The 23,197-nt window shown below is 37.2% G+C and overlaps 1 protein-coding gene across 1 annotated transcript in view; it reads left to right on the forward strand.

Moving 5' to 3' along the window:
• The first annotated feature begins 1,385 nt into the window (after positions 1–1,385).
• The window catches only part of GRIP1 (glutamate receptor interacting protein 1), a 2,220,015-nt gene continuing 2,198,203 nt past the window's right edge, over positions 1,386–23,197 (forward strand). Inside the window, exon 1 of the mRNA XM_044088060.1 lies at positions 1,386–1,855. Coding sequence (XP_043943995.1) covers positions 1,723–1,855 — 133 coding nt within the window. The 5' untranslated portion in view covers positions 1,386–1,722. The remainder of the gene's footprint in view (positions 1,856–23,197) is intronic.

The raw sequence follows: 23,197 nt of genomic DNA on the forward strand, positions 1-23,197 counted from the left end.
AACAAATTGAGTTATGGACCATATTACCAAGCTTGGTAATGTTTGCTTGCTGAGATAGAAATTAAGTTTAACATTGCTACATGTCTGCATTAGTAAACATAGAGCAGCTGTTTACACTTGTTAGAAAATGGCATGCAAGGTGGTCACAGGGCAGTTTTAAAATACCTCCTTGCTTGCATAGCAAATTATCTCCACCATGTCCTGCTGAGATATCATCTTCTGATAAAAGGTTCAGTTTTATCAGAACCGTTAAGTACCATAGTACATTTTCTGCACTATGTTTCGGTGAGGGTACTTTCAGAAACATCACAAGGACTGATCAAGCCTCGTGTTCGTACCATTGCTGTTTAAATGTCTGAGAACACTTGCTAGGTTTCTCCAGCATAAGAAAACAAAGCTTTGAGGGTTCTCTGTGGTTTACTCCTGCAGGACCACACTATAAACATGGTTTTCATGAAGATGAAATGGCTACTTTAAAGTGGGTGGGCAAGGAAGAAATCTCTGGATGGATATAGCAGGACAGAATATGCTACTCAGCAGTTATGGGCTAACTTGATTAATTACCACTTAAACTAGTGACAAAGGTAGGGGCATTCCTGATACTAAGGTGATGTTTTGCTAATCAGTGTACAGTTAGAAAAATCTGCAGGCAGGTAGCACAGCCTTCCCAAACACAAGTAACTGAGCTGTGTTTTCAAATTCCTTTCGTATCTATGAAAGCACTTATGCCAACCAACAAAAAAGTGCTTGTAAAGTCTAGGAGGGGGAGGGGAATGTAATTCCTGTAGAAAACTTGTTTACAGAATTCTGGTTCCAATGTGCTGCCTATCATCTACCTTGCATGACATACATAGAGCTAGTGTTATGACTCATTGCTAATCAAAAGATAATACTGTGGCCTTGAAATTTGGGAAGAATATAGTATTTCAACAGTACAAGCATGTTTAATGGAATAGGGAAATGTTTTATTTGTATAGCTTCTGTCTACGTGATTTACCTTAGTGAAGAATATCTTACATTTAGCTGAATTGCTGATGTTAAACCTATGAAAGCCCAGTGAGTCCATGTGTCTACTGAGCATTCTTACTGCTGTTCTAATTACTACATGCACTTTGTCTGAGAGTAGGCAGAGTGGATTAAACCATTTGGGTATCAAAGCTTTGCATCTGTATAAATGAGTACAGTAGCGGCTTTGCAGCATTAACAAGAAAGGGTAAAAAAGTATGCAAGCTGCACATTAGAGTAATGATGTAAACATGTTGAAACTGCTGTCCTAGAATGCTTGCTTTTCCTTTGTGCATGGTGCGGTCCACTGAAGACATGTATCCCCACCCCCTCCTTAGTGGAATAAGTGAGAGACCAAGGATAGCAAATTCACAATGCTAGGATTTCTTCTCTGACACACAGCTCTTTTGAACTTTGCTCCTCTTTCAGTTAGTGGCTGTCTAATTCAGGGCTGAACTGCACCATTTTACTGTTGCACAAAATGGCATTTATCCATGTTCAAGTTTGTTGTATCATGCTGCTGAAGGACGAAGTGTTGTGTATACATTCCTGAAACAGTTTCTGTTGTGTCTGTGAGGCAGGTTGAAGGGTACAGACATGCCTTCATCTCTTTTTATTGTTCTCCCATGTTCAAACTGCTTTTTGTGAAAGGTAGCTGGTGGCATGCACACTGACAAAAGGTAGACTGGGCTGAATCTGTCTGGTTTTAGTACAGGGATGGATCGCTTTTGGGGTTTTGTCAAGCAAATAAGGCGTTCCAGGAGAAGGAAAGGCAAAAAGTACTGTCCAGAGGAAGACTATCATGAAGGCTACGAGGATGTGTATTATTATGCTTCAGAACATATGCACAGTAAGCAGAATTTTGTGTGATTTCCTGTTTTATTATGTGTTGTGTCTAGCATGCGTTATACGCCTGGTCGTGCAGTCCATGCATCCAGTATTAACCCTTGCAGGCAGGATTGTTTCACTGTTATGCTGTAGCCTTAGGCCAGTTACTTAATTTTTAAAGTGACCATGTCTCTCTCTTGTTTCTGCAATACTGCCATTGTCAGATAAAGCATAGCAGTAGTTTCAGATGCAGCATTTACTTCTGTTTTTTTTAACAAATGCATTGAATATTGTTTTATTCTTACCATGATATTGCAATCTGAATTAAAAAAAAGTAGGAATAAAAAGAATACACATTCTTTGATGCTGGGTGAGGGGGTGCTTTTATTCTGCAGCTTGTTTATATTTCTGTACTCCTCCTAGGTTTAGTCACTTAGGAACTAATTAGTAACTCAAAATTGGTCACACCAGTGCGGTTTGTTTTGGAGGTCATATGTTAAACAGTGACAGAATTAATACTTTATGAGTCTGTGCTGGGCCAGAATTATGGATAGAATGAGACTGACTGGGAGGTGACTGCAGTCATGGACAATAGAATAATTAATCATACAATTAATTCCCAGACTTTTTAAACTGTATGCAGCAAACAATGAATCAATGTGAATCTATCTGGTACCTGTCAGCCTTCCAGAATAAGATCTTTAGCTTTCTTCACTAGCTATGATGTATTTGATTAGACAGTGTACGATAGTGAAAAAAATCTCTGTAAAGTTTATGTTGTTTATCTATATGAGGTATAAAGAAAAACAGCCTCTGAGAGAGAAAGTACATTACCAAAAAAAAAACATAACAGTAGTATGCAGAGAGGGTATGCGCATGGCACAGACCGTAACATTGCCATCTGTAACAGATAAAAGTGATTGAGAAAACAAAATTCCATATTTTGTTTGCATAGTTACTGATACTTTGTGAATTGCATAACCCAGTGGAAAGCAAATGTACACTGTCAAAAGGGGTTCTTCATAGATCTGACCCTGTAGTTACATTCACTTGCATATTTAAAAGAGGGAGGCATGGAGCACCTTTACTTTAAGACGGTCTACTTTCTTAGAATAAAGGAAGCAAAGGCTATAACTGGGCATATCTCTTTATTTTCCCTAACTTATATGTAATTGGTAATGAGCTTCATTTGTAGGGCAGTGCTAGTTGTAGTATTTCGTAACCAGTGATGAGGTAACTATTTTCAGTAGTATTTTGAAGTGTATTTACAGATTACTTATATTAAGTCAAATTTAGATAGTACAAAGTTAGGTCATGGTGCTGGTTTTCAAGCAGCTGATTGACAAGCTTATTGGTGTATCTGCAGTCAGTCTCTCAAGAACGACAAAGGTTTCAGCAAACAGTTTACCCATTGCTTCCATGACAACTTTTAGAAGGTTAGAAACTGAAATTTGTACAAGTAATAAAACATGTGCTAGGAGTTCTTAGAAAAAAAAAATTTTTTTTTGAGGGAGCTGCCAAAGCTATTTCTTTCTGAAGCTTTCTTGCTGTGAAGGACGGCATACCTGCAGTGCATACCTGATGTATATTTTCTGTACTTTCACAGTTTTAAGTGACACAGACAGTACTGTTAAGAGATATTTGTAAAGATGTAGCCAGGCATAAACTGTATAAACCATATAACCCATGATGAACAAGTTGGAGGATTAGGAGTATAGTATTTCACAAGACCACTACATGCCTACATCTTTAAATGTTATAGTGTGATTGCTTAGTCTGCATAAATGTTGTAAATATCAGATAGGTAGACAGACAGGGATGACTTGTTCTTTGTTGCTTAATGTGTGTAATTTCACAGCAAGGATTGTAAATGAGTCTTTAGATTCTGTAAGTTGATTGTTCACTGAAAAAACAAAAGTTTTAATCATTTTAAACTTTTCTGTTTCCTGGAGCTTTTTCTCCATTAAAAATTAGATCTAGCCCAGATGGAGCTTCCCATTAAATACATGCAAATCAAAATCGATAAAATAATAGTAAAATAATGTAAAATAATGTAAATAATAGGTTTGTACAGCTTTAGGGATCAGACAGATCACATGTGGTAGAACACATAACATCTCAACTGTATAGATTTTCGCAGAATGCCCATTCTTTTGCCTCATATTTTTGGTGTGTCCCTCCTAATATCTGTACCTTTTTGGCAAATAGCTGAGGATTGAAGTAATTAAATAATAAGAAATGTTTGAGTTTAACTACACTGGAGCAGACTGCCCATACATGTCAAGAAGAGCACCTCACTAGCCCTCTTTAAAAGGAACCTTGATGATTGGATGGGAGATAGGAAATTCACCCCGGGGATCATGTCAGTCGCCCTGCTAGACAGGGGCCCAGAGAAGTAAATACTGTGTGAAAAAATTTCCAGGGAATTGTTATGGCTAGGCTTGCATAGGCCTTAGGGCCGATAGCCTAGTACCAACCTATGAACCTATGAAGACTCTACATCCTTCAGAAAATTCATGCTAATGCAAAACCTATTATTCTATCAACTTTTTATGTTTGTAAGAGCAATATTTAAAGTCTGTCCCTATTTGTCCCCCCATCATTTTAGGCTTTGTCCATGTTTTTGCTCTAAGAGGTTGAGAGGTATCATGAAAGGCTACAGATAGATGAGCAAAGAAAGAAATGACTTCAAAATTGTATGTGTTTGATAGATTATTAACTACTCAATTTAAGAGATTATTTGTATGGGACATGGGTTGTAGACAAACCAAGCATATATGTTTGTGTGTGTGTAATGTGGTAAAATTTTGGCAGTATAGTGCACAATCCAATATTTTTGGCTGTAGCCCTGCATTCATTATAAGTAAATTTAAAATCCTATCTCTTGATAATGCAGCCATTGAAGTCACTTCTCATAGCAAATTATTAGGGATGATAGTAGATGGTAATCTTAAATTTGATGAGCATATCTAAACAATCCTACCCTGTTTGTGATTTACTGTGGAGCTGACTGGTAATTGAAATTTTATTTATCACTATTTTTCACTGTTTGTAGGTAGGAAGGGATAACTTGTTAACAAGATTTATTTTGATTCATATTTTGTTGTTTTACCCTAAATTTCATTGTTGGTTGTTAGGAAGGGATAGGTTATAGACAGGCAAGTTCTAGCCACCCCAAGGGGCCTAGACAGCTATAAATTCACACTGATTGCAGAGAGGAAAATCCTGAGCATATTTTAACAATCCTACCTTGGTTTGTGATTTATTGATCTTTACTGTTAAAAAGAAATGTGACAGCGAACGATCGTGAGTGACATAAAGGAATCATAGCTTTTTGGCTGGCTTGCAGAACTTGTATGATCAGAACAACTTTACTGTACTTTCTTTAGTGTCTAGTTGTATATTGCTCATGTGATTATTTTTGTCATAGAAGTTGATTTAAATTCTCATTGAATTCTGTGGTAACTAATTTTGATGATTTTTTTCTTTTACAATATTTTCAAAAATGTAAAACCGGCCAAGCAGTTGGTGTATCTAAAAAGAAACTTTAATGCAAACAAAAATAAAAATAATAAAGATAAATAAAAAATAAGCGCTTTCACACAGACACAGGGTGTTTCATCAGATCTAAACACAATTAAGCCTTTACATAAATGCTATCATCTTAATTCACGTGACTTCAGCACAGGTTTAATCGGTATGAATTAATTTAACCCTTTACTCTAGTTGCTTGTAGAATTGTGATCCATTTAATTTCAGTACACTCCGTACATGTCTTTATATCACCCCATCTTAAATTGGATTTTACTTAACTCCAAAACCATAATTTTAAAGCTATGGTCATTTCATGCATGCATAACATGTTTGGATAATGCATTTTTACTATCACATTTGTTAACAGAATACAGATGCTCTCTAATATGATCTCTCAAACAATAATTCATCTTGCCAACATAAAATGATTGGCAAATGTCGCATACGGCCAAGTATACTAAATTAGCATAGATGTTACAATAAAATATATGTGTAGTATCAAGATGCATAAACTGGTTATCAGTTTTAATATATTTAAACACACTGCAACCCTTGCATGGAAATGCCCCAGTTTTACTTATATTTGTATTAATCAGTTTGTTGAATAAAAAACTTTCCAGCAAACGAAAATGTATTATGTTTAATAACAATATACAAAAGAGCACATGCCAGATAGATAGAATCAGCATTATAATTAGAGTGCTCATTAAGGAAAAGTCTAACATTCTCAATACCATTTGTATTAGAAATAGAGGTAAACAATGACACAACATCCATGGTCACAGAAAGAAAATCATTACCTGGATAATTCTTGAACCATTCAGACAGCCTATTCAGAAAATATGTGGTATCCTTTAAAAATCACATCTACTTTATCAAGAACAGGAGGAAGACGTTTTTACAATATTTTATTAGTTTGAAGCTGAATATGGATTCCTTAAATGAGTATGCAACTAATGATTTGCTAATGCACAAATATCTTGGACGGTGTAATAAATGCTATGCATATTTAAATGTAACAGCTGATAACACTGCTGATCAGTATTCCTCGTACAAAAAGTTGGATGATTTGTTTACCATTGTTAGAAGTAAATCTAGACTTGATGATGATTTCACTTGTGCAATGGGCACGGCTTGCAGAACTGTTGTTTTATATATTAATGACTGGACTGGTGAGGTAAATAATGTTAGGCAAAGAACAAATAGAACACATTTTGGAAATGATGAATCTATTGTCTGCAAAGATCATTCAACCCCTATGATGAAACAAGACAATGTTGGATTTTCTGGATGCAAGTACTCAGCAGTCTGAGGATCCAGATTGTTTAGAATGAAATAGAAAAAGAAAGAAAGGAAGAAGTTCACAACAAATAACAAGGAAGAAAAATAAACTGACGACTGTAAAGGAAAGAGAATACGTAGTAAAAAGAACACCACTTTGTTATGTAACACACAGGTTACATGGGATGATGGTATTTTTCTATCAGAAAACCTTTAGTCTACAGAAAAAGGCATCATTTTTCCAAAAGAGAATGTAGAAAAAAGAGGCAAGGGGCAGAAATCAAACCTGAACGTGGAAGGATTGAAGAACATTATTGTAAGAAGAAGGAAAAGAAAGACAGATGTTGACTACATGACTCAAGCTGTGGATTTATAATACCAGCTGGATAAGAATTTAATACACAATGAAAACAGTGGGATTAATAAGACTAATGGTGAGGAAGATCTATCCTTTGTAACAACTGATGGAGCAGATATTAATGTATCAGAAGCTGAAGATTCTTCAGAGCTGGCCAGCAAAGATATTCTTGTAATTGGTGATTTGATTATTAGAGGAACTGATACTTATATGTGCAGACAAGCTAATGAACATTGAATAGTGTTATGCTTGTCAGGAACAAAAACAGAAAATGTGAAACAAGCCCTGGAATACCTTAATGTAAGGAAGTACGGATCCGTCTTTATTCATGTCGGTACAAATGATGCCATCCACAAGGATTCTCTGATTGTTAGTAGGGAACTGACAGCCCTCTTAGATAGTATAACTTGCACTGGTGTTAGGATATATTTTTCACAAATCACCTATAGAAAGGATAGTCAGGTCACTGTGAATAAAATGTTTTTTGGGTAAATACCTACCTGGAAAAATGTCCTGTTTTAAAAAATGGAAATGTGTAGTGCATGCAACCCTAATTTTGGGCACACATGTGTTCAGACAGGATGATGTGCATATGTCAAGATTAGGAAAGAGAATTTTTGCAGCAGATATTTTGCAATATTTGGCAAACACTAGGCAGGATTTTTTGCCAGGTCAAAAATGTAACAATTCACAGATAGCAACATTTGATGCATCTCTGATTATTGTTAATGCTAGGAGCATTAATAATATATTTTTTTTAACTGAAAAATTTGCTACATTCCCACATGATTAATGTTGTTATTGTTTGTGAAACATGGTTAAAGAACAATGACTGGAAACCAGTTCTGTCAGGGTATAAATATTTTTACTGTAACAGACGTTCTAACAAAAATCAGGTGGAGGTGTTATGATAAGGATTAAAGATAGTTATGAGACCTGCGTTTGTTACTTGTTCAGGGATAACACCAATACTATAGACTGTGTAACTGTGACAATAAAGACAACCTTGGAACATATAACAATTGTTGGAGTGTACAGGCCACCAAAGTCAAGTGCAGATGACCTAGAGGAATTCATACATTTCTTACATGAAACACAGGAGGGAAGAATAATATTAGCTGGGGATGTACATTTACCAGAAACAGACTGGAATAATATTGATTCAACAGTGTTAGTAAGGAAATTATTCACAACATATATTCAGGAATAACAATTGCTTCAGATTATAAAAAAAAAAGCTACCAGGGGAAGGAACATACTAGACTTTGTTTGTGTTCCTAAAGACATTACTGTTACTTCAAGTCAAGTTTTACCACCGTTGATGTGCAGTGATCAAGGGGTTGTAAAGGTCAATTTGTTGCTAGATAATTCTGTCAAACTGAAATCTAAACCAATGCACAGAAGGTTAATTGCACATTGTATGGAAGCAAAACTGTCGCTATGTAAAACTAACTGGAGTGAGGTGTTCAGTGGAAAAATGGCAGATGGGATGTGAAAAGTTTTGAAAGAAAATTTGTTTATGTGCAAAAAATCAAAAAAAAAATGTTTAACATTAGGATCTAGACATATAACATCAAGGGGATATATTCCATAAGAACAAGATACCTGATTAAGGTGAGAGACAAAAAATATAAGAAATGGAAGAGAGGTTGAACTACAACTTTGAAAACTGAAGTAAACAAGCTGGACAAACAGATTAAGCATAGCGTGAGACAAGATAAAAAAAAAATGTAAAGAAAATTTATATAAAGTTATTGAGCATAATTAAGGTGAGAGAAAAAAAAATAAGAAATGGAAGAGAGGGTGAACTACAATTTTGAAAACTGACGTAAACAAGCTGCACAAACAGATTAAGTATAGTGTGAGATAAGATCAAGAAAAATTTGAAGAAAATGTATATAAAGATATTGAGCATAATAGCAAACCTTTTTATAGATACATAAGATGTGGAAGGAGTAAATACATACAAATTGATAAAATGTGTGCAGACTCTAAACTTTATTCTCAGACACAACAGATTATAGATATATTTACAAAATCTTATGCAAAACAGATTGGCTCCACAAAAGGGATGATAGGTTTTCCTAGTGACATCCAGGTAACCTCAGGTACTGGAATGAAATTTGATTATATTGAAAAAGAACTGCACAAACTGGATTCAAACAAAGCACAGGGAGGAGATAGAATTAGTAACAATGACCTGAGAACACATCAGCAAGAACTTATGGTACCATTATATCTATTATTCACTAGGTCATATAAATATGGGGAGATTCCTCAATATTGGAGACATGCGCTTATTAAACCTGTCTTTAAGGGAAAGGAGAGTAGGACAACCCCCGAGTCATATAGATCCCTAAGTCTGCTTTCATGTTGTGGAAAAATAATGGAGAAGGTAATATTGGATAAGTTATTGCCAGAATTGGATAGGTTGGCACTTGAAACCATATGTCAGCATCCATATGTTGAAAATAATAGATCTATTATCACCTGTAATATGATGTTTTATAACAATATAATAACAGCTATGAATGAAAAATTGTGTTGTGATATAATTTATATAGCTTTAACTTCAGCATTTGACAGGGTCATACACAAAACACTGATCAATTAATTAGTACAACTGGGTATTGATGTACTCTTGATAAGATGGGTAGCTACATGGCTTACAAATAGGACATGGCAAATATCATACAGCAACTGGACAGGTGAAATCCTTGGTTACAGTCAGGGTGTCCCACAGGGCTCTGTCCTAGGCCCTTACTTGTTTAGATTGTATATTTCAGAACTAACTTTTTCATCTGAGGTAGTCTATATGCAGATGACGTGAAATTGGGTAAACTGATTACATGTGTTACAGATAAGGCATGTCTGCAAAATTAACTTGACCATTAAATCAAATTAAATTGATCATTTGGGCACATGAGAATAATATGCTGATAAATACACCAAAAACTAAGCATATGAGTTTTGGGAGACATGAATTGAAAGGTGAATATTTAATACAGCACACACTGATTGAAACTATAGACTCATTTAATGACCTGGTTATATGGGTAGATTCAGCTATGCGTTTTTCTACTCGTATCAACCAATTGGTTAGTTACAGAACTGTAGGTTGTATAAAAAGATTTATAAAATCTAGGAAATGAAAAATGATGAAGTCATTCTTTGTTAGTCACATAAGACCTAAACTTGAGTATCGAACAACAATATGGAAACCCTATAAGAAAACAAGCATGAGTAAACTGGAAAGAGTACAGCAGAAATATACCAAGGCCATCCATGTATGTGAAAATTTAAGTTATTATGAAAGACTAAAATATCTGATCTTGTACAGTGTCTCTTACAGATGTCTAAGAAGAGATCTTATTCAGGTACATAGGGCATTTAGAGACTACTACTGCTGGGAATGTTTGGGGTTATCAAAAAATGCTAGAGAATCATCAGACAACCTATGTAGAAGTTTCTATAGGAATGAGAAGTGTACTAATTGGTTCTCTGTTAGAGTAGCTGATGCATGGAGCAGACTGCCAAATTACATTAAAGCAAGTACTAGTTTAGATATCTTTAAGAACAACCTGGACACTTATTATTATTTGATATTTTGGCAAGCTAGGAGGGCATTAATGCCTGCACTTGAAATATTTTTATGTATGTATGTAAATTCGACCTGCATATACAAAATTGCATGAAACAAATTGTCAAAAACTAGGGATCCTTTGTAGAGCCAAAAAACTGACTCACCGACACAAGTAAAGCTACACGTGTCTCTATTTATCTCCTCCCCACACTTCTTTATGGTGCTCTATCCTTACTAATCTTCAGGCATCACAAAAATCAAAGCTTGAACAATGGTTTAACAAAGTTGCTAAAGTTGCAGCAAGTATCCCTTTCAGAACCCACTACTGTATAGCGGAGGTCCCAACAGCCGAGCCATGGATTATTTCGTACTGGGTTGCCAGGCATGGAGTGAAACAAAAAAGTGAATGTGTGTATGGGTGTGTTTATATGTCTGCATGTGTGAGTGAATGTGTGCATGAAAGCAGAATATGTGTACGTGAAAGAAGAAGAGACTGTTTGTGTATGAGAGAGAGAGAGAGTGAGCAGTGAGATTGATCGAGCCGTTATTTTGCACTCACTAAGCAGTGCTTTTGCTGTTTAGCGAGTGTAAAATAAAAGTCAAAGAAACTGAGAGAGAGAGAGAGAGAGAGAGAGAGAGAGAGAGAGAGAGAGAGAGAGAGAGAGATCCCATACCTCTCAAGCTCGTAGAGCAAGAAGTCTGGACAAAGCCAAAGATAATGGGGGGACAAAGGCCCAAAACTAGGGACACAGACGTACTGCTCTTACAAACGTAGAAAGTAGATAACAATACAGGTTTTGCATTAGCATGTATTTTCTGAAGGGTATGAAGTCTGAAACTCAACTGTCTCTCATTATTTTCTGACGTCAAACCTCAATAATCTGCCACTGATTTGCCAGAAAATAACAATTTTATGAGAAGTACACCAAAAATATGAGGCAAAAATCTGGGCATTCTGTGAAAATCTGTACAGTTGAGAGGTATTTTGGACAATGCCAAATAATAAGGACAGATTTTAAATATTGATTTTATAAACTTATGGCGTAGCTATGGGCACATCTTGTGCTAATAGCCATGCCAATATGTTTCATGCCCAGTGGGAGGAAGAGTTTCTTTTTCCACTCATTGAATTTAAGAACCACGTTCTTTTTTACAGGCGTTTTGTCGACAACCTATTCCTTCTATGGCGAGGATCAAGTTATGAGTTCATCACATTTTGTGAGTTGATGAATGGTCTTCTGCATTGTTTGAAGTTCACTTATCAGTTTTCACATCACTCCATTGATTATTTGGACATATTTATTGAGAAGATAGGTCGAGGCATGATTAACACAGGGGTCTTTCGAAAGACCTGTCACAGGAATGCTTTTCTATTTAGAACAAGTATGCATCCGGGCTATATTTTTAAGAACCTCGTTAGAGGACAAGGAATGCGGGCCTCAAGAATGAATGCCTCCATGCAAGGTTTTGAATCAGAATTAAGCTTGTTGCAACAGAAATTATTAGAAAGAGGGCATACCCAGGCAGAGTTGGACAAGGAATGGGTCGATTTGGTTGAGTTAAGGGATACCAGAGCAAGACCATATTTTGGACCCGTCAGTCCTGGTTCAATGAATGAAGTCTGCCCTATGTCGAATACTATTAGGGTACCTTATATTATACTAGTGACATAGGACAGATTACTTATTTGTTTAAACAACACTGGCTGATTTTATGGGTTGATGAAGAGATAGGACAGATAGTAGGACATACTCCTAAGTTCAGGTTCAAGAATCATAGGAACCTGAAGAGGATTTTGTGCAACAGTTATGCAGGCACTGGTTATGTGCCATTTGGTCATACTGAACCGTGTTCTTCCTGTAATTATTGTAATCAAATCAACATGTCAGATGTTTTCCTTCATCCAGATTTGGAAAAACAGTTTCATTTCAGGGGAGTATATAATTGCTCCACTCAACATGTGGTTTATTTAGCAGAATGTGGGTGCTGCAGGGCTTTTTATGTAGGTAATACCAACAGACCATTACGTGATAGGGTCAGGGAACATCTGCATAATATCAGGAGGGGTTCATCAAACAATGCATTGTCCAAACATGTTATGGGCTCAGGACCCGCACATACTTTTACCTTTAAGGTTATAGAAGCTATCATTCCGAGTATTAGAGAAGGAGACATCCGGAATTACACGGAGTACAGAGAGATGCGCTGGATCTTTTTGCTTATTGCAGATAGAGGGCTTGGTTTAAACGAGAGGTCATCCGTTAAACCAGCATTGAAGAGAAGGAGGCTATGTAAATGAGATATATATATATAAACAGTTCTCTTTTTAGAGAATTTTCAATAAAAAATTTTTAGTACATAAAATTTTTTTAGTACATATATATGTATATACACACTAATATTTGTTTTATTATTATATATATACATGTATGTCACTACATTTAGGTTTTTTATTAGCTCCCATATAAATTATACATATGTTTACACATATGTATTTATTTATTTATTTATATGTGTCTATGTACTTAGACAAGTTTTTTAGTCTAGAGAAAGTCATTATGGTGTATATTTTAGTTTTGTAGTGGTTAGTTTTTTAGTTAGGTTTTAGTTTTTTGACATTTGAGTGTGTTTTAGTCATTTGAATGAGTTCATTGTAAATATACTATTTAGGCGTATTCACCTTGGTGTTAACTTAATATGGAAAGGTTGTTTCAGCCAATTCTAGAATGTGTTCCACAGGTCCATCTGTTTTAATGCTGTTAATTAATTAAATGATTAATTGATAGTTTAGTTTCGATTAATTGCTAAGTGTATTTAAGTTTGCATGCATTTGCAGTTGGTATTGTGGTCTGATGAAGCTCCGAAGTGAAAGCGCTTACTGTGATTGAATAAATAAAGTTCTTCGTGTACTTTTGAGTCGTTGATGTCATTTGGTTATATTTGAGAACAATTTTTTTTACTTGGAACTATTTTTGGTTCGTGTTCTGGCAGTACGCTGGTTTGACTGTATAATTTATTATAGGTTGTTCCTGCTTATCAGCTCATCTGAGCCTCTTAGAGCAAGAAGTCCAGTCAAAGCCATATCTAAAAATAGGGACTTTCTAAAATATTGGTCTTACAAGCTTAGCAAGTTGTTTGAATTCTAGGTTTTGCATTAGCAACAATGCACTGACAGGTAAGTAGTTGGAAAGTCATATGTCAAAGGAAAAAACTTCAAAGACCAATACACATAAGGTTCAGTTAAGGCATATTTAATTACTTCCTGCAAGGAGACAAAAACATGCAATACAAGGATTTGTCTAACTACTAACAGGAAGTATGCTTATTCTTATACTGTTTTACAAGACATGGCCTTCTATGGCTGACATAATCAAACACAACTTTCAGTATTGTTCTACAGCAGATGCCACTCAGATTTTCTGCTGACATGACTAGATTTGTGAGAAACTTTTGAGAAAAACAACCTGGCCTTGGTGGGCACTAATTCATTTACAGGCTTCTATTGTACAGTGTTACATTTCAAGGTACTCTTCTAACTCAGATACAAGCAAATGCTGGTTGCAGTTCATATTTTCAAACAGGCTTTGTCCTAATTATCTATAGCTTCTACAGCTGTGTATTTTCTCGCAGCACAAACGGAACTTCTTGTCTAAGCTTCATACAAGTAGTATTGTTCTATTCATTATTTTCCTAACATAAGCAGGAATCATCTGCTTCTCAGTAAATTTCCAAGGCACAAACAAGATTTTAGCTAACAATACAAGGTCAGAAAGCATCTGCAGTTTGTACAAATTTATGCAGTATGAAATAAAATAAATGTGTTAACCCTTTTCAAGCTCTAAATGCACTAAGCATATTACTAATACACACATTAATATATATTTTTCTAACATCATATCTCAATGATTATTGGCTAACTGCTGTCCGTAATGATTTGCCACTAATTTCCAGTAAATCTAACTTTTTTTTTTAAGAACAGTCCTGTAATATCACTCAAAAATCTGGACATTGAGCAAACGTCTGTTTAGTTGAGGTGTATGCCTGAAAAATACGGAATTCACTGTAAAAAGCTGAACCATAGCCTTTTAGCTTGCACTTACTGTAACTGCATGTTGTTAGCAATAGATCAGCACATAAACTAAAAACACGTAATCAAATGTATGACTCGCAATACTGGCAATGCAGGCTGTCTGCCTTTTACTAAACCGATAGGTTTATTCTGGCACAGCCTGATTGATCCTGGTTGCATACATCCAATTGCAGTGTTGGGGGCAAGATTTTGCAGGGCATCCGTGGCAAAGTAAGCAAGCAATTAAAAAAAATAACTTAAGTCTCCTTTAGACTCCATTGATGGATGTTTCACTGGTAAGTGCTTACCAACTTCTCCTGCCGGTAAAAGTTTGCCTTATAGAACGATCATTCATTCTGGTTACTATGGAAACAATCCACAATAAACGATTGTTGTAAAATGCATTGTACTGGCTGGAGCAGCTGATAAACACTAAAGAAATATCTGACCTAATTTTCAGTGATATCCCAAAGGGGATTAGTTTGCACATATAGCCAAGTGCTCCGATCTTGCAGTACAGCAAAACAGTCGTGTGTGAAATGGCAGGTGGTGCCACTTTTGCTGTTAGAGCAAGAAGTCAGGTCAAAGTCTGAGGTTCTGGTGGTGGTCAGGGGGATGCAACAGACCATAAATAGTGACAGATTTTCGTTTGTGTTTCAAAAGTCCGTTAAAGTAGCTGCAAAGGGAAATGAGTGCAAGCTTGGATTTAGCATCTGACTTCAAGGTTGGGAGCATACCTATTAACTTCTTAGAGCAAGAAATCTGGACAAAGCCATATATAGCAATAGGGACTTTTTTAAAATACTGCTCTTACAAGCTTAGTAACTTGTTAGAATTATAGGTTGCGCATTAGCAATAAGTTAATGACTAGTATGAAGTCGGAAATGAAAATCTCTGGCAATACTGTCTAACTTCAGTCCTTAATGTTTCTCCAGTAATTTGCTGAAAAACTTCCCATTTTTATGCATGGACCGGAAATATTAGGCAAAAATGTGGACATTCTGATAAAGTCTGTGCAGTTCAGAGGTACCGGTGAAACTACTGAGCACATTGCAAACATCAGGACACTATTCAGCAATTATTAATGAAACTGTATGTTGTGAATTTTACAGAGGCAAACATGGGCACATAAATAATTAATAAAAAAAGAAAGTTAACAAAAAAGAAAATAGATAAACTTCGCATGTTGACAAGTTGTAAAATTATTACCTGTGAAGAGACAATGTGAGGTAGAATGCAGAAAATCGTAAATCCAAGAGCAGCGTGATAGGAACATAAAACTAAAGCACATTTGAGACTGGGAGCCAAAACAGGATTGGAGCTAAAAATGTGCAGGATGTTTACAAGTAAACTGACACCCTGGGTGGGAATTTCAGTGACACAGTCAAGTGGGCATTACTTTGTTCAGCTATAGCTTGGACAAGAATTTTAAAGGCTGGGATTGTCCCTTTAAGAGGGGAAATGAGAGGGCTTCTCCTAGTTACACTTCACAGTCTCTGGTGTCTATAGCCTGGATAAATACCTGTCCATTGTGAGGAGTGATTTAGCAAAGTGCCACCACCATTCAAAGGAGAGCATTCAAGGATGAAACCCGCTCAGATTTTTGAATACATGCCCACTTTGGCTGATGCAATTTACCATGGGCTATCCCCTTTTCATATTCAGGATCATTGGTAGCCCAAAGAACTGAGGCAGGCAATAAAACGATATGGACCATACACAGAATGAGTGGAATTGCATCAAAGATGTTTAAATACGTGTATTAAAAATCAGTTAAGATGCACCTTTACATGCTGTTTCAAGGATGAGGAGGCTTTTCTACACCTCAGAAGCAATGGCACAGAAAGCCAGACCACTCCTCTCAAGATAGTTTGCTATGATCGTATAGTGGCTAGTACTCTGTGTTCTGTTTGACTCGTCATGGCAGCTTGGAAAGTCTTGAGAGATTCACTTTTCTTTATTGATCAATGTCTTGAGAGTGATGGAGATAATATACTTTAGAACATGAGACATTGCTAGGCAGTCAGGCAAATAGTGTCCAAGAAGAAGAAGGCAAGGATGAGGAAGAGAGTACAGATATCAAGACAGTGAATGTAAACAAGGACCAGCAGTCTCACCCACTCTCTTGTTTCTGGCAGTCATCTATAGTGTCTCCCTCATCTTAGTCCTCCCTAGAGTATGACTTTCCTATCTTGCAACTGTACTCTGGCAAGGCATTGCATTCTGCTAGTGTGTTGCTGTAATGTGCAAGGAGCTCAGTAGGCCTTTTTGTACAAAGTCATGTGCTCTACAGACAATGGTAAAATTGCAACTGTAAAACGATGTAGCTAATGGACAGGGGAAGAGAGGAAAAAGGCATCTGGGCAAAAAAGAAATCAACCTGTTTTCACTGAAGTCAGAGATTAAACCCTGTAGTCTGCACGCATAAAAGCATGTCACTAACCACTAGGCCAGAGGAGTAGCAGAATGGAAGCACTTCCAAATGTCAGCCTCATATCTCAGGACTACTCCCCCTAAATGTACTAACACTTTACTTTAGCATTAGACATATCAAGGAGCTTGTAAATCTCATTCAGGTGGCTTTAAATTAAAGTTAAGCCCCCTAAAGTCATATCAGTACTATCAATATGATACATAGTAGGATGCACTCATAGTGTGTGGGTGTGAGGTTATAGCTGGAGAGTATTTTGTTAAGTAAGTGTTAACCTGGGGAGGCACAATAGCATAACCAGTTATTCATAAAGTGTGATTTGAGGAGTTTTCTAAATTGTATAGTGCAGCTAATGGAGGTCAGGTGGGTAGGCAGGGAATTTCAGGCTTTAGAAACAGAGTAGCTGAAGAGAGATTTTCCAGCATCATTGTTATGTTTGATGACATCTGGGTGGTTTTTAGTACTAGATCTTAGGGGTCTAGCTGTGGAATAAGGTAGTATTATATTCTGGAGTGCAGGGGCTTTATCAGGGTGGTAGTATAGTTTGTGAGCCAGTGATAATTGATTGAGTTGAAGTAGTTGAGGCAGCTCCAGCTAGTTTAGTTGTTTCAGAGAAACACAGTGATGGGTTTGATATGAGATCTCAGTAGCAAACCTAGCAATCTTGTAACAGGATTCAAGTTTAAAGACTGTAAATTATCATTCTTAAAATGTTTTGTAATACTTTGGAGCTTTTCTCCCCAGGCATCCATTAAAAATGGGCTCCTACCCAGTCGGACTTTCCTGGTAATCAAGTGCCAATTACTAAATAAATAAATTAGAACAATTTTTGTGAGGTACTGGGCCATTTGTTTCTAAAGAATGATAACAGAATATATATGCTGTACCATTTATTTATATGATATTGCCACATGGATTAGTACACAATTATTTTTATGAGTCTGTTCAGATAAATTGCAGTCAATTGAACATTTCATCATTATATACTGTTAGCTTGTGAAGGAACATGTAACAGTATTTATATGAATTACATTGCTGCCATTTAAAAGCAAGAAAGCAACTTATACCATTCTAGGCTTATGGTGAGGAGATGGACATAATTTGAATGTTGTTATTCAACATTGTTTGAATGTCATGTTAATATAGTCCTATGCTTTACAATACTTTTCAGCAGCCTTCTGCGTTGTGGGGAAAGTTCATCTTGAAGGCAGACCTCTCCAGTGGTCCTATTTTGAAAAACACACTGTTTTCAAGCCTGATATACCCCTTCACAAAATGTTCATAATACCCCCTCATTACACATGAGCTGTACATAGGAAAAACAGAAGCTGAGTAATAACATTCCTGTAACAGTGAGCAATAACAAGTAACAATAATAGACATACATTATGGTTTAGTTTGTTGGCAGGAAAATAAAACTGAATGACATAAGTAAAACTGATGGCTGATTCTAAGCATTGTCCAACAAATACCTACACAAGGCAACAACCGGATACAATCCTAACTAGGAAAACCAGGTTACAGCCTTGTGAGAAATCCCACTGTACTTGACTGCTAACTTAAAGATTACAACTTAGTCTGAAGAGGAGGACAGAGCTTGTAAAGTGCTATCCCATAGCTTTGGGAGATCAAGGCAATGATGCTTCTTGAACAAGCTGAATCAGATAGAGTAGAAACCCCAATGGCCTTCAAGATTTTGGAGATTGGAGCATCTTTTATGAACCTGTGAAGTTTGAGAGGGGAAAGCAACAATGGGGTTTTCCATTCTATAGCTATATACAATCTTGTTAATGAAAGATGAAGAAGCCAAAGCCAATGGGAGGATATGAGCCTGTCATTGTCTGGAAAAATGCCTACAGTCCTAATTGAAGGAGACAAGGGTGTTATGCGACCCCAAATTTTATCTAGCAGTTTAACTCTGTCTCAATATATTATGTACCGGGACACATCTATAAAATATGTGGGACTAATTAATTAGCTTTTCAGGACATAGCAGACACAACGCTGAATTACCATATTCTTTTTCTGCCAGTTGTGCTGCACTAAAGTACCCTTCATATATCAATTACAAATGGTGTGTCAAAAGCCTTGTTTTTGTGATAAGCTTGGGAGAATGTTGTAATGTGCACAAGAGTTTGTGTTAGGGGCACCTTCAGAAAAGAGTGAAATGTGAGTCAGAGTTGCTTTTTTGATCTATCCAGCCCCTGTTTATAAAAGAGAAGTTACACTTGTTCAGTTTTGATAACTGAAAAGATACATTTGATCCCACGAAAATACATGAGCACCTGAATGATGGTGGTTAACTGTCCCTTAGGCCACGTCTACGATGAGTAAATAAAAGCAGTGTTTTCAGAAGTGGTTGTTAGGGTGGTTGTACCTGACTTGTAAATGAGCAAATGTAACAAGGCAAGGCTTGCATAAATGAGCAAATGTAACAAGGCAAGGCTTGCATAAATGAGCAAATGTAACAAGGCAAGGCTTACATAAATGAGCAAATGTAACAAGGCAAGGCTTGCATAAATGAACAAATGTAACAAGGCAAGGCTTGCATAAATAAGCAAAAGGCAAGGCTTGCATAAATGAGCAAATGTAACAAGGCAAGGCTTGCATAAATGAGCAAATGTAACAAGGCAAGGCTTACATAAATGAACAAATGTAACAAGGCAAGGCTTGCATAAATGAACAAATGTAACAAGGCAAGGCTTGCATAAATAAGCAAAAGGCAAGGCTTGCATAAATGAGCAAATGTAACAAGGCAAGGCTTGCACAAAACGTCATCCAATAAGTAGTTAGCCAACCCTATTGAGGCCTTTAGTTGCCCAGGATTTCCAAAGAATCATTTTGTAGTGCATGGGGGTGCTGTGATTACACTCCAATATTACAGAAAAGACAGAGCAGTTAAGCGCTTCTGAAGTGTTAAACAGTCCTGCTTCACATGTTGAGATTGGGTATCAAACTTGGCAGTAAAGCATGACTGCACTGACCAGAAAACAACAATGGCAGAATTAAAAACAGATTTTATTCTGCTTGCTATCTGTGCCAGTAATTTGCCCCTGACTTTCCTTAATGTAAAACAAAATGTTTGGCTGACTTTCTGACAGTGCATGCTATGTGCTTTATGTCTTTGAAAGGCAGCAAAACACTTACTGATTTTTTTTCTGTAATGAGTAGTACATTGAGCAGGTAAAGCATCATGCACTACAAAGAAGTATGATTAGGTCTCCAGTCATAACCTTTATTATGTGTTCTCCACATGGATGCCAGGATTCACCTCTTGAGCTTCACTCTCGAGGTGAATTTGTTGCCATCAATGTCTCAAATACATAAGCCAGTTATGATTGACAACCCAGTTATAATCCTCAATATGTTCTGCCTTTAGACAAGGGTTTCCTCAAAACTGGGCAACTGAGTACCAGGTGATTAAGTTTGAAAAAAAAAACAAATAACATTTATAAGGGCTTTATGGGTTATGTAGTAAGTGGGGGCCAGCTATACCAGTGATTCAGGAGGCTTTTGACATGACTTACCACAGCTCTGTGACAGGTGCTATCACTTTGAGGTCCACCCACTGTGGGGAGGGGCAAGTAAAGGGTCCAGGTATTTATGGAAGACCAGCACATCCACCATGCAGCAGACATCTGTGAGACCTCTGCCTCTCTATCTTCATAATTTGGGATGCCATACTACTTTCCATCCTATACAAACTGATTCATGGTGTCAGTTTTACTGAGCCATTTACTTGTTGAGGAATGTTTATGTGCCTAAGTATATGGAAAAGCTTTGGATAGAAAACCATATGTAAAGCTAAAAAGTTGCCCCACCATGATAACTTAAATTTCATTCAAGAGTGGATTGAGAGGAACAGCATGTCCCAGAGTGTTTTCAAGTTTGTGCTGACCATTTTCCACAGAAGGAGAATGGAATGCAAAACTGAAGGAACATTGGATGAAATTGAGTACAGCTGAAACAGTCGTAATGGCAGCAAATAGGGAGAATCAGATGAAACTGTATTCAGATGGAAGGGAAAATAGTGGAACAGGTTAACAGCTTCAGGTGTCTGGGAGGGGAGGTGGAGGAGAAGGGAAGTTTGAATAAAGAGGTCAAAACTAGAATCAGAAGGGCTGTAACCAGCTGGCACAGTGTGGCAGGGATAGTGTATAACAGAAGAAAGCCAAATAAGCTGAAAAGTAAGTTGCTCAAAACAATGGTGTGACCAGTACTGCTGTATGGTACAGAAAGCTGGGAAGTAAATGCAGAGCAGGTGTGGAAGCTACACATGATGAAGGTGAAGTGCCTGAGATGGGTTATAGGATGCAAACTGTGGGACAGACAAAGAAATGAGTACATCAGAGCAGAAGCCTGTGCAGAAAAGCAGAAAACATCTAGTGAAGAAGATTTTCAATAGGCAGAAAGAAGGCAAGAGGAAATGAGGGCATCCAGCAAAGAGATGGATGGATTCTGTGAGAGAAGATCTGCAACAGTCAGGCATGACTGTTGAAGAAGGTAGGAGAGTGGTGTTGAATCACGAAAGATGGTGACAGTTGACACAACACCCCAATTCCATGTAGAAAATGGGAAAAAAGGAGATTGATGATGGTTTTCCAATAATCATTACTCAGCAGCAGGCCCAGATACCATGGAGAGTAGTTACACCACCTAGCTGGGAAGGACCTCGTCTCCCTCTCGAGGTCTCTGTTCAGCTGATTAGTCAAATACATTGCATTTTTGCTCATATTAAATTTTAGGTCAGAGTAGCAGAGTATGAGTGGAATGCAGACAATTTATGTAATAGAGATGGGAGACCTTTCTTCGGGTCTTCTGTTAAAAGAAGGCAGTCATTTACAAAAACAAATATTCAAACCTCCCATGAGATCCCATCTATGAAAGTTGTTACTATCTCTGATCATAATAGATAATGGTTCTGTCACCAATAAGAAAAAGTGGGGAGAAAAGGGGCAACCCTGTCTGGCGCCTCTTCTGAGCCTGAGTTGAGATGAGATCAATTGGGCTGTTAACACACTAGCAAAGTGATAATGGTATAGCAACTTGATAATCTTGATAAAGATGGGGCAAGGCCAAACCAAAGGTAGCCCCAACCTGTACTACTGAAGGTTTTTTCAAAATCCACTAAAACTGCTCCTGCCAGTTGGCCAATCCTCCTGTATGCCTGCAAGTAAAGAAGCAGGGCATGAAAATGATCTGTGTGAGACCACCATTTCACAATGCCTGCTGGAGTGGGATGAATCAGAAGCTGAAGGACTAGACCTCCATTTCACAATGCCTGCTGGAGTGGGATAAATCAGAAGCTGAAGGACTAGACCTCCATTTCACAACACCTGCTGGAGTGGGATGAATCAGAAGATGAAGGAGGTTATTAAGTCTGTCTGCTAGAATTCTAGGATATATTTTTAGTGTTGGCAGTGGTGGTGCTGCGGTAGCGTTGTCACCTCACAGTAAGACATTGTCCTGTTTGATTCTCAGCTAAAGCGTCTTCTGTGTGGAGACATGCGTGAATGGGCGTACCTTCGTTGAAAGTTGTGCACCAGGCCTGGCAAGTCGGTACGTAAAAATCTACTGCCAATCATTAGCAGACCAGAGTTCCACTGTGGCGACCCCTAACAGGGAAAAGCCGAAAGATACAACAACATTAATCAATGAGACGGGCTTTTAGTTACTTACTAATTTGGGGGTTTTGCCAGGTTTAGGGGGTACTATTATTCTTGAGTCATGTATAGAGCCAGACATTTGCACTGAATCTTTAATATGATCATAAAAGATTACCATTATTGTTAGAAAGTAAGGTTTTATCAACTCGTAGAGATCAAGTGTGAGATCATCTGGGTCTTGTGCTTTCCCAACAGGGGGGTTTTGAAGGGAAGCCACAATTTTCTGTAAGGTGATTGCCCTTTCTAAGTCTAAATGTTGTGTGGCAGAAAGTTGAGAAAATGCTTCTCCAATTAGACTGAAGGAAAAAGTCTAGAGGGTGATTAGGTGACAAATTATTCACTAGGGGGTGGGGTATATAAGGTAGAGAAGAAGCTGGCGAATTCTTTATCAATAGCAGTTGGGTCTGTTAGCACTTCCCCAGTTCTATTTTTTCATGCAACT

This window comes from Protopterus annectens, chromosome 11.part0 (assembly GCF_019279795.1).
Source record: "Protopterus annectens isolate FY-2018-M chromosome 11.part0, PAN1.0, whole genome shotgun sequence".
NCBI classification, from domain to species: Eukaryota; Metazoa; Chordata; order Ceratodontiformes; family Protopteridae; genus Protopterus; species Protopterus annectens.